Here is a 13,638-nt window from a genome sequence, read left to right on the forward strand (position 1 = left end):
TTCTTTCTTTTTTTTTTTTTTTGACGATCTTTGTTTAAATAACTTATAAATGTGTATACTATAATATTACATGGTTATTTTATTTTATTAGTCGTAATTATTTTATTTTTTTCATATAAAATCATCATTAGCAGTAATTCAAATATTTTAAAGTAAGAAGGGTTGAAGTTTGATAGTTTAAAGTGGGTCAGTAATAGCGTCTATGGTTCCAAGGCTCAATGGATCTTAAACTTGGGAAGGTAAGTAAATATATTATATATTATAATAGATTATTGTAATCTTCCCATTCATCCCCACCCACATAAATGTACATAAACCCACTTTTAAGGAAAACTTACGTTGAATTTTTTCAAAAATTCTGGTTGCCTTGTAATATCCGTGGCCAAGATCAGTGAACTTATTTGCGACTCTAGGTCTTGTCTTATGGGACTTAGTTTCTCAGCTACGTGACTTTCGAGCAGACAGCCAATCGCCGACCTCCAATGGTGATTCTCTAGCACCGAAGTGTTCTAAATTAATGAACAGAAAAAAAAAAGTTAGTAAACAATAAGTAAATAAAATATTATGATAACACGAAATATCGGTTTTTAATTGCTCGAAAATAACAATAATATACCGTAAAATGCTTTAATATCCAATTATAATATAATAGATTACCTCGTAAAGAGTGGCTAAATGGTTACTGGTCGCGATAAGAAATGGTTGATTGACACCTGGATGGTCGAGATCGTGAGCAACAGCTGCTATAAGAGACGCCATGATTTCAAGCGGTGTCAAGAAGTTTTTGATCTGCAGAAATAAAGGAGTATAAAAAAATAAAATTAATAAATACACCCGATACAATACTTTATGTGTTGTATTATTTTAAAACGCGTATAATATTTAGTAAAATAATAAACACTGTAATAGTTATTTAAAGAACGGTGAAAACGTAAAAAAAAAAAAATAAAGTAAAACCCTAAAACAATAACTACTCAGGAAAAGAAAAATAATCCTCATTTCTACATTGGCTATATTACACGACACGTTTAATTGTTTTTTTCAAATTTAATAGTAAATTAAAGATACGGAATAATGCGATACGATGGTTTATAATTTTGATAATACAGTATGTAGTTAAGTACTGCACAGCAAATATCAGTTATAATAGACAACGCAATAATCAAAAAATTGCCAAATTTGACTTAAGCGTCGCATTAAATGAATTATTACGATTTTCAAACATTATCGGACATGGTAAAACAAAACCATATATATTTAAGCTTTTAGACAAAAATATTATTTTTTAATCATATCGCGCATTTTGCATGTCGATTAATATTTTACGTTATACGTGTGTATCAATTTAACATTTATCACCCTGGATAATATGAGATATTATAATTTATCGAAGATACCTAATCAAATGTACTTATCTTGAATTTGTGTTTATTTAAATATGCAATACGTGAGTATTCAAGATTTTTTTTTTAACAAACTGTAATACTGTACGAATGCAGTATAGTCTACAACGAAACATTAAGCTTATGTGTATTGAGTTAAATAGTATAGAAATATAAACAATTTTTTTAGTTTTAAAAGAATTAAATAAATTAAGAACAATACATTGTAAGAAATTTTTGATTGACATGAATAATTTTACGTTATTTTGTTACGATCGTTGTTATTATTATTCATGAAAGCCACATCATTAAGTTTATATTTTCATACTAATTAACTAAGATATTACATTTAATTTAACACAAAGTTTCGTTTAAACATGTAATTATTTTATTTTTTTATTATTAATTATTTAAATATTTATCAAATAATAATAAAAATACCGATGATACCTACATTTTTTTTTTCATTTATAGAAATAATGATTTTAGTTATTAATTTGTCATTATGAACGCCGAATAATAATTTTAATTGATAGTATTTATTTTTTATTTTCATAAATAGGTTAACTAAAGCATTATGTGATATGAACATTTGTACAACACAAATCCACATTTTACTAACAAGTCATCTATTTATTTTTGTAATTTATATTTTCTTCATACCAAAATTCAATGCCATTATATATTTTTACACACGATCACGATTGTTTGACTCTCGAATTGATAAACATTTATATAAAGTTAAAAAAAAAATGCAATTGCAAACAATTTTATAGATTAAAAAAATTATATTAATAATAATAAGATAAAGGTAATAAAAACAATTCAGTCACGTGTAGTTAAATCGTTATATGGCGGAAAATAAAATATTTTTACAGTTAACAGTGCTATATATGTTATGCACTCATATTTAGGTCTACAAGCGAATCATTATCTAAAATTAAACACGCAAAGGTTAAAAGTGAAATAAAAATATTAAAATAATAACAACGGACGATAATGCGACATAGAGATACGTCAAAAATAATTTTGGGACGTTGGCACACCACGAGACTTTTAAACCGTTAGCTCTGAATTCGGTCGAGCACGTATTGTGTGGCTTTTGCGAGCAGCACTAAACCTGTCAATATAGTTTAGCAATAATAACAATAGTAAAATAACAACATAAACAATAATAAAGGAAGATTTTGGTTCTACGTGTTCTAAAAATACATAGGAGCTTTTATTTTTATACATTTTGTCGACGATACGGAATTATAATAATACTTATGCAAACAATGCATTATACATGTGTATAAAAATTATCTACGATACAAACTTTTTACGAGTATTGCGAACCTATAATTTTTGCTACTTTCAGAAGAGCCAAATGTTATAAATAATATCAATTTTCGACGGATAGATTTTGATGTAGATATTTATAAAAAAATAAGTATGTACTATATACGTTATACTACATTAAGAGGATACCACGCCCGTATGTGTTATCTCCGTCTTACACACATACAACATGGCAAATTTTCGTTCAGCTGAATTCATTTTATGTTATTAGCTTTAATATTAGAGTAATTTTACTTATTTTACCAAACCTTAAGGAAAGAATTTTATCTAAGTCATCACATAGGCTTTTATTAATATTATAATTTTAAAGTGATCTAAGAGGATTTTAAAGTTTTAAAAATATCAATAAAAGCCTATGAGATGGCCTAGATAAAATTATTAAATTGAAGTTTGATAATAGATGAATTTACTCTAATATTAAAGCTAACAACATAAAATTTGCCATGTTGTATGTATGTAAGTCAGAGATAACACACATGGGTGTGGCGTCCTCTTAAGAGTAACGAGGTCAAATAAAATATGATTATTATACCATATCTAAGGAAATGACAAAAAAAAAAAAATTACTGCAGATAACTGAATAATCAAGCAACTTTGAACATGTATGCAAACGGAATGAACCCCAGTTACAACAATGCTGTTGTGATTTCAAACAATGTATTATTATTTAATTATAAATAGGGATAAAACACGATAGTGTTTTTTTCTAATTCTCATGAGGCCATCATAGCCGTAAAACCGGAATACTTGGTTTCTCGTCAAACAATTATATTAATGATAATAATATACATAGTATAAAGCGATTAAATGTTGTTACATAATGTTTGAATAATAAAAATGTAGATATAAATGCATATTAATTATAAAATTATTAATTTAAAGTAATATTAAATAACTAAAGTTAGCGTATTATCTAAAGTCACTTATTTTTTCACAAAAAAAAATATATTAAAATATGATGTATACTGTAAAAATAATATATTATTATTTGAATATTATATACTTTTAAGCAAAATAATTGTGTTTTTAAATATTTAAAGTACAATTAATATCATGAAAGAAAATTAATTAAAAAATATTGACTTCTGAAATGTTTTTAATATAAATCAAATTCCATTTGAATACTATAACACAGCTTTGAAATTTTTGTAGGAGTTACCTCATATTTTATAAGTAGCTTTTAATATTTAAGCTTATAATTCACTATAATCAATTTAAAATTAATTATAATTCAATATTTTCATTAAAAATTGTTAACGTATAGTATATATTTTATCAAAATATTGGTACTGTTAGTACATTTTTAGGATTACTACCCTGCAGTGTCATCTGATGTAGTGTCAAACGGTTCGTGAATTATTAAATGCCATAAGCACATGTGGTCGTTATGTATTCTATGCACTCAAACGCTTAAAGTCAATACATAAATAAAAAGCTATATTATGGTCGAATCTTGAATGCCAAAGATAAAGTTTCAATGATAAATAAAACAAATTATACACGCGCAACTTTTATACAATAGTAGTTGAATAAAACTATATTCAAAAATCTTCCTATTGCTGTTATATTAACGATTACGGAACAATATCATACTGTATACATATAGGATGAAAATAAACAAGAATTATACTTAAAGTGAAAACTTTCAAACGTATGTAACTGTTTATCTTTTTTAGTTAATGATAAACTATTGAAAGATTGACGTTTTTTTCAAGAAAATAATTCCCCTAGTCTGATGTTCTTATACTTTTTATTCTATTTAAATCAAAATTTGTCACTATCACTTAAATTACATATTTTTAAATATTAAAATATGCACATATATATATATATATATATAATGAATACTAATGCCTACTAAAATGGAAATTAATTTCTTCCGAAATTTAAGCATTGCTTATGACAACTATAAACACTAATGATTACATGTACAAACGCATTCGAAGGAATACAATCGAAATGCCTGAATTGTGGTTAAAACAAAAGGGACAACTGCGAATAATCGGTTACCTTAATTATGGCCTATAACAGATAATAGTAGAATATACTCAGCTATATTATAGTGCACAAATCATGAAATTCAACAACCCATTTAATATTGTTATAAATGTATACACCAAATACGTGTTTCTAACCTTGTCTTCTTGCAGGAAACAATGCATTGCCTGGGTTACGTCGGTAGCGTGGATGGCATTGTGATACGGGTTTGTGCTGTGGTACCCTTCTTCTATGAGACCTGTGAACAAATAATGCAGAAATACTCGTTTAAAGACCTTAGACAATAAATGAGTTTTATTTTTGTCGTGATATTTATGATTGTATAACTTATTTTAAGTATATAATAATATATTATAATAATGTTCTAATACCATTAGTATAATACTATGTTTTTGAGAAGATGTTAAACAATTTAAGTTTTTGTACGTTTTTATAGCTGTAGAGACTATAGACTCACAATCTGCGATAAAATGTCAATTTGCTTATTTTATTTTTCAAGGGATAGGTACGTGGTTTCAAATACTATACATGTCTACAGTATCTATACAAAATTTACAAACTAACTGAAAAATTACCATTTATATTCACCCGTAAATATGACAAAAAAAAAAAAAAAGTAAAAAAAAAAACGCTGAGTACGTACATACAGTCTACACCTACTCATTTCAGACATCAATGAAAGTGTTTTCAAATTAAAACTTTGTTAATTGTTTCCTTGGATATCACGTTCCGGAGTACTTTTATGTTTATGTAACAAGAACATTTTAAATAAATAGGATCGTTTATAAGTTTAATTCTGTGTAAATTCCTTATTTACATCATATCCTAAAATAACATTTTAATAATTTCCATTTATTTTTATTTTTTATATTTTTTAGCCGTTAAAATATAAATATTAAATCGCAATGCATCGGTTAGATTTAAATCTTAAAAAAAAAAATAAAGATCTTAGGTGGTTCATTTAAAAAAAAAAAATCGATTTAGAACACAATAATAAATTAATTATAATATGAATTCTCACACAGATACTAATACGTTATTATATGCAAAACGTGGTTTAATTATAAATTCAAACAGTAATCGTCATCTAGTACCTACTTTCATATGTATACTTCAACAAGCTAGTTTTATTGACTTTTAATTTCAAACGTTTTATATAGTACTCGAAGTGATCTTTCCGTTAAAACTTTCCCAACACCAACTTGGGATTAAATACGATAAACTCGGTGGAACCCAAAATAACAAGGACCAGATTGTATTAGCATAATAATCAGATATCGCCTAAATATGTAGTGTCGCAGATAATAATATACACGTTGAACGATAAATGCTATCGCACACTAAATATACTAAATGCGTGTGGCATGTCATAATGGTAGGAGGACACTTACAAAATAAGAGATGAAGTTTTTCACGAATAAAATACTTATAAATTTAAATATAAAAATTATTGTAACCCCAAACACTTAGGATAATTATAGTAATAAATAACGATCGGTTTCAATTTTTAGTTAATGTTATTTCTAAGTTAATATATTTCATTTCAAGACATTAAGTACATATTTTAATATGCAGTAAATGTTTGTTGAGTGTTAAAAATAAACGCTTCAATAATAAACTAAGGTTAATTTAAATAACTAAAATAACAATAATTTACATAACAATATTGTTCATAAATATTTCACGCCTAGCATAAGATTACGATACATTTTGTATGAATGAATTGTAATTGTTGTTAAAAAAAAAAAACTTATACTTATGTTTGAATGTTTTCCTAGCATGCCAATGAAAATCAATGTCATATATGCATAAACAAATAAATGTTGTATTTTCAAAAAACAAAATAATATAATTTAAGAACCATATATTAGGTAGTTGTCGTAAAGATAAAGAGTCGATTAAATATATATAAATTGTAATATTATTATACACCTAAGACTACTTAATTTGTATTTTTTTTAGTTCTAAATTCCAAAATTTTATTACTAAAATATAGATGTCTTTAGATAAAAAATTTGTAAAAAATGTGAATGTACATAAATGCCATAACTACCGATGGGAAATTAAAATGCAGTACACAAATACCAGAAACATTGTGTAGACGTTGTATATAAATTGTAATACAGCGTAACAGATCAAAGACATTATTAGATATAAAACAAAGTATCAGTTTCAAAGAACCATAAAAATAAATTATTTAAAATTGCAGGTATCGATTGTTGGCTAAATATAATTATTGTTTCAAAATGTTAACAATAATAGTCTGTGCTTTCAAATCGACACGTATTAAGTACAGGTTTGTCAAAAGTCACTTGGTCTCCCAGGTATACCAGGAAAAAATCAAAATATTTATATACACTAGACGTGCATTTTTACTATATTAGAATATTATTATAAAATCCTTCACTACCTACTGAATAATACGATATAGGAGTAATTTTATAATTTACACAATTACGTGCGTTTTTAACCATACAATTTTATATAGATTTTATACTTTATTAATATTTAAATTGGACGATAAAATTATAAATGGGTTCTTTTTTTAAATTAAAAAAATTGAATAAATATTATAATTTAGAATAAATGCCTGAAATATATTTGTATTTTAAATGGAACTCCCGTGATAACTTTATCAATAGCTAAATTAATAAACAAGAACAGATAATTTGAATAATATATTTAACGTAGGTATGATATGTATTTTGCAGAATATTTTGTATTGATTGTAACATTTCTAAGGAATCTTTTAAAAAAATTAATAATAATAATAATAATAGATAGGTATTCTTACCTAATGAATAATAACTATGAAAATATGTTAACAAAAAAAAAAAAAACATAAATATGGCATCCTTAATTGAGAACTATATCACGCCAGGAGGTCTTATATTTTTTCCACCAACTTTTTGATTTTTTTTTCTCAATCCAAAGAAAAATATTTTTAAATAACGTCAAGACCTACAATACACATATTTCATTGAACTGATTTTCAACTGATATAACTTATATATAAATATAATTTAGACAATTTTGTGCACAACGTAACGGTATGAAATTACCTTTATAACTATATATTATAAGTGAAACATAACGAGGCCATTTAATGACGACACTTATTATTGTCTAATTTTATACAGTTCGGACAAATGTTAAGTCATACAGCCTAAAGAATGTATGAAAACAAATCTGATAAAATATTATAATTTTTGAAAGTTATTTCTGCTGAGAATATTATTGTAAATAATGATGATTTGTATACTGCAGTTCTTAAAAATCAACTAATTATAAACAAAATAAACACGTGCAAGACTTTTTTTATTGTTTTTATCAATTTTAAATACATCATATTTAAATGTATACTATTCAACAAATTTAATAGAAATAATACGACCAATCGCAATGATGGAGAAAATTTTATGAAACACAATGCTGATAATGCCATTTTATTATTGGTATCAAAACTCAACAAAAGCACGTACTTTAAGCGTACGAATCATAAAAGGTACTGAATTTCATAATATAAATATAAATAGATGTTGATAGTTCACCATCAAAATATAAACAGTAATTGGTAGTTAAATAAAATAGTGACTTTTTACTGACCGAAATAAAATAAAATTGTTTTCAGTTTTAATATATATAGTATACAGAATATTGTCGTTGTTATATTAAAATAAATAGTATTACCGCTGTATTGCAAAAATAATAAAAGTTATTAAGATAGTAATGGTAGTGCACCAATATTTCAAACACTAAAAAAGTGATAGAATAAGTATATTAAATGTGTGCTCACTAACCAATATTAATGAACACTTAATTTTTTTTTAAATATGGTTACATGTAAGTATGAGAAAATTCTTATATTATTGAAATTGCTGCATAATACATAGGTGTATCCAAAAAAACAGTCACTTCTGTGAGCGAAGGTTTACGTTGTTGAAAATATTTTAATATAATTGGCAACACCATTAACTATAGTACTTGTTTATTTTTTTCATGATTACTTGTTTCGTGTAAAAAATGAATGGTTGGTTGCCAATATTCACAGTATATTGTCAAGTGCGATTATATAGATATTTAAAGTTTTTTTCAATCTCGGAAACACCTAATTTAAAAAAAATTATATTTTGTAAAAAGCAGTGTCAACTTAAATTAATTCTATATTGATAGGTAGCAAAATGTAATGATTTTGTACAAATATATCATACTAATTTAGAGTTATATTAATGATTATAAAAGTATCACATGACTACGTGTAAAAATACATGATACTGTTGATCCTTAGTATCTGCAAGGTTCAATAAATCAAGCGATAAAAACTATTTACAGTACTTGTTTACGAAAAGAATGTGTATGAAGATAAAAAATACGGGTATGTGACTATTTTTTGAATTCATAAGTCTCATAATCTATCGTCATCATGGTATGGAAAAAAAATATACTTAAATAATTTTCCAAACAATTTAAAATCATTTTAAAAACAATAAATCCTTCGAAATAACTATAGAAAATCTAAAAAATTAATGATTTTTATTTTTATACGTGAATATTAATTTATTTTTAAATATATACATTTCACTACACTATTATACTATTATTAAGTTTATGAAATATTTATGAATGTTTTTCTGATTTATATATAATGCAATAATAAAAAGAAATAATATGTGAAACTAAATAAACGCAATTAAATTTACAAAAAGTTTTGAAAACCCATATTTTTACGTGTAATTAAAAATCGTGACAGCTTTAAAAAACTTTTAATAAGTTTAATTAACTTTATTTTATTGCACAATGCACATATGATTCCATTATATTCTTTTATAATATAAAACAAACATTTATATATTTTCAAATTATATGCTATTGCGAAAATAATTTCTATGACAAAAATAAAATATAGCATATTGTGAAAACATTTAAGCTACATATAAATTATACTATAATAAAGTAAAAACACGAAGCAATACAATATACATGTAAGTATATAATCTCAAATTTTAAAACTATAAAGACGCTTTGTGTCAGTACACAAGATTTTAAATTAATATTTATAACGTGATAATGAATTTTGTATAAATTTATTGTATTATATAAAAAATAATAATAAAAATAATAATATTTTTTTATTTATTTTTTTTTTTTACCTCCTGAAACCCAATGTCCATTATAATAGACAATTATGATAACTGCTTTAGCGTCCAAGCTTAATTTTATTATTTTTGTATTTTTATAAGCCCATTGTCCACTACAGTGAACATTTTGTTTTATCTTCACAAAAGCCCACCATTTTTTTTTGTTTATAATATACTTCTGTCAATATAACCTTAAACTACCTAGTGATAATGTGTAAATACGTGTTGGGCCTCAGGAGGCTTTACTTACTAAAGAGTTTCCAAACTTGGACCACGTCCAATTTGAAGTGTTCCATTAGACCGTACCAATGGAAAAGATGAACACAAAGTACTGGAAGCGATCTTCCTACAAAAATAAATAAAATACATATTTAACTATGAAAAAAACGACTAAAACATCAAATTTATTTTTTAAAAAAGTTGATTAAATAGGTATAACTTTTAATGTCTGTGTTAAATTTTCATATATAATAAAATTGGACTCAACATTATAAAAATTAATAGGGGTTTGTTGAATATTAATTACTGACTAATATCGACTAATTCGATATTCAATACATTTAAAGTACAAAAAACAATATTGTTATTAAAATTTATATAAAAAAAAATTTAGTTTCTGAGTAAGGATATTAGACTATTTTAAGAAACTACGCATTTTATTTACAATGATTATTTTACTAAAAACTGAAATCGTTGTTGTTTTTATTTTTTTAACAAATGCTATAAACTTGTACATTTACTGTTATTTTAATTTACATTACCTTGAGAAAGTGTTGTGCATTATGTATTTACACAAAAACAAAAAATTAAATTAAATAAAAAAAGAATGATGGCAATACATTTAACATAACAATATAATTAAAAAATGTTATTACTACACACAGACACACAGTAATAACATTTTTAGTTTGAACAGTTGTCGCATAGAACATTTCGAAAACGGTAAATACACAGTTTAGTTATTGTAGAATATTCACGTGAATACAATGTATATGACGGCGTTAAATGCGTGAAGAGCCGACTAAGTTCCTATTATTCACAATGGGATTGTTTTGGAACAATTTCCAAATGTTTATCTAAACACTTTGCGATGAAAAATTGGCATAATATACTTATAACGAGTCATGAGGGATGGTTCTAGACTAAACATGTTTTGAACGTTACAATTGAACACGACTCTACCAAACATAAAACTATATTATTAACATACAAATATTACAAACGTATATATATTGTTATGTTAAAAAAATGTAATATGATAATAAATTAATTACAAATACTGAGAACTATTTTGTAAATTATGGTAATTTGACCAATACTTAAGTATTCTTTTGTGGGAGTAGCTATTTAAAAATTTTTTTATGAGATATTTGATAATAACTTTCACAAGATTTACATTAAATTCTGAAAAAGCAATTTACTCGCCGATATTTTATTTTTTTTTTTACAAATTTCTAGATGTTAGGCCTGGATACGTATGTTTAATTATTCAAAGTCTATAAGAATGAAAATAAAAAAGACATGAGATGAGCATTAATGTTTTTTTTTTTTTTGTAACCACCGCGAAAATACAATGAAATTAACAAAACCCATATTCCATAAATATTTTAACAATGTAAGTAAAAATGTTTTAACAGGAAAATATGAAAAACAGTATTTTCTACTTACCCCCTGTAGCTGTGTCTAATGCAAAAGCGTTGAACGGCCATTTCCAGACGTGCTTGAGCACACACTGTGAATAAAATAAAATAACATAAATGTCAGTTAATAATATATAGAAATTACACAACTTATACATCATATTAAATGTGTCATTTAAAATTTAGAACTCTTACGTGAGTATGAAATACATGTATAAAAATAGTATTTGTATTAATATAAACAAATATTAAAATATCAGTAAAGCTTTACAAATATAATGTTATAATTTGCGTAATGTTTTTTTGAATTTAAGATTGTAGATATTTCACTAGTAAAATATATTAAAAATAAAACAAATTGGAAATACTAAAGAAACGTTTAAGTAATAAAGTTGGAAAAATAGTATACTATATATTTTGAATAAATGCGTAAGATTACTGTAATGTTGGTAACGTAAATTTTGTTTTTTTTTTAACAGTTAACCTTAATAGTCAGTAATAAATATAATATAAAAATATATACCATTTTGAATCAGTTTTTTTACAAAAACTATAAAATAATATGAATATTACAAAAAAAAAAAAAAAAGAAAAATACTTAAATCGTTAATTCAGTCATAGTTAATAAATTATACAGTAATAATACACCAATTTAATCATATAACATTTAGACGTAAAATTACTTTCAAATGAAGATAAGGTAAATGTAGGTAAGTGCATATTACAAGTACTATATTATATAATATATATTATATTTCATGTATTATTATAAATGTATATATTATACTTATAATTTAAATATTATAAGCATTATTATAACTATACATTTAAATTGTTGGTAATTTTTATTTGTGACGTAATAATTTTGTGATCTTATGTAATATAAAACGTTTTAACCACAATTGATTTTAAAATATTTCAATATTTTTAAACGATAAAAATAATAACTATAATAATACAAATAATCGTCTACTTTATGGCTCAGTGATGTTCACAAAGGTTTTGTAAAACGATTGTTCTCTAAGACATAAGACACAGAGTAGACGCAGAAAATAAGTAAAAATGGTTAAAAGTTTTTGAAGGAATTTTAAATTTCAATCCAGGAATCTCTGAATAGCGTCTATAAATCTTATTTGTCCCACTTTTTTTTTTCTATTTTTTATCCGTTCTAAAAAAAATCTTAAGACTTTGGCACAGAAATTGTACAGACCCTTTTGTTTAGTGTTACTGAAGGGTGAACCGCTCAAAGAAGTTTATAATATTCCAGTTCGCTCAGATGTCTACTTCAATCGCGTCAAAAGTTCAAACAATTTATCATAATTGAAAAATGTAGAAATTGAACGAAAGGAAATTTTTAATGAATCGAATACCGAAAGAAATAGTTAAAGAAATAAGTTAAAAATAAGTTTTCATTACGAAGACACATGAAAGTCAACACCATCTATATTTTTATATATTATATGACGTATTTATTTGTTTTAAAATTATCTAATATTAAAATACGCCATTTTCTAACATTATTACCAAAGGTCGCATATAAACAAATAAAAGCATAATCATTTTTTTTTTATTTCAGTTCATTTTCTACAAACGATTAAGTAATTCAAATATTTGACAGTAAATATTTCATTTACTTTTTAATATAAGTACGAAAATTTATATTTGCATTTATTTGTAATACTTATGTTTCAAGAATATTTTATAAAACTTTTACAATATATGCATATATACAAAATGAATTAATAAAAAGTTATAGTATTTCAAATATAGTGTTTATAACTTCTGATCAACTGTTGATAATTAGAGAGTTAAAATGGAACTTTATAAACCAAAATAATTTAGCGGTTGAAACATGGCATAATATAATGAAGTATTAAAAAAAATTTTTTTTATAAATTACATTTATTTTAGGAAAAATTATGTGATCTATTGGACTTTATTTGATTGGAATTCCTAAATCATAAACGTTGACAATATATTCAGTCATCCAGAAATAAATTTTAATAATATTATTAATATTTGATACTATTTATTAGTTATGTATAATAGTATCAATAAAATTGGATGAAGTTAGTAAAAAAAAATTACTCGTAAATAATTCATGTGGTTCTAGAAGTAAAAGGATAAATTATAACTAAT

The 13,638-nt window shown here is 24.4% G+C and overlaps 1 protein-coding gene across 6 annotated transcripts in view; it reads right to left on the reverse strand.

Annotated features, from left to right (window-relative positions):
- LOC112602328 (high affinity cAMP-specific 3',5'-cyclic phosphodiesterase 7A-like) overlaps nt 1-13,638 on the reverse strand; it is a 114,852-nt gene that overhangs the window by 8,520 nt on the left and 92,694 nt on the right. For all 6 annotated transcript variants that reach the window (XM_025350350.1, XM_025350352.1, XM_025350349.1 and 3 more), the window contains 5 exons: nt 11,528-11,591; nt 10,110-10,205; nt 4,859-4,959; nt 658-789; nt 339-509 (listed from right to left, as the gene is read on the reverse strand). In XM_025350350.1, the coding sequence (XP_025206135.1) occupies nt 339-509; nt 658-789; nt 4,859-4,959; nt 10,110-10,205; nt 11,528-11,591 (564 nt within the window). The remainder of the gene's footprint in view (nt 1-338; nt 510-657; nt 790-4,858; nt 4,960-10,109; nt 10,206-11,527; nt 11,592-13,638) is intronic.

Source organism: Melanaphis sacchari, unplaced genomic scaffold, assembly GCF_002803265.2.
Source record: "Melanaphis sacchari strain LSU unplaced genomic scaffold, SCAv2.0 Contig85_pilon_pilon, whole genome shotgun sequence".
NCBI lineage: Eukaryota > Metazoa > Arthropoda > Insecta > Hemiptera > Aphididae > Melanaphis > Melanaphis sacchari.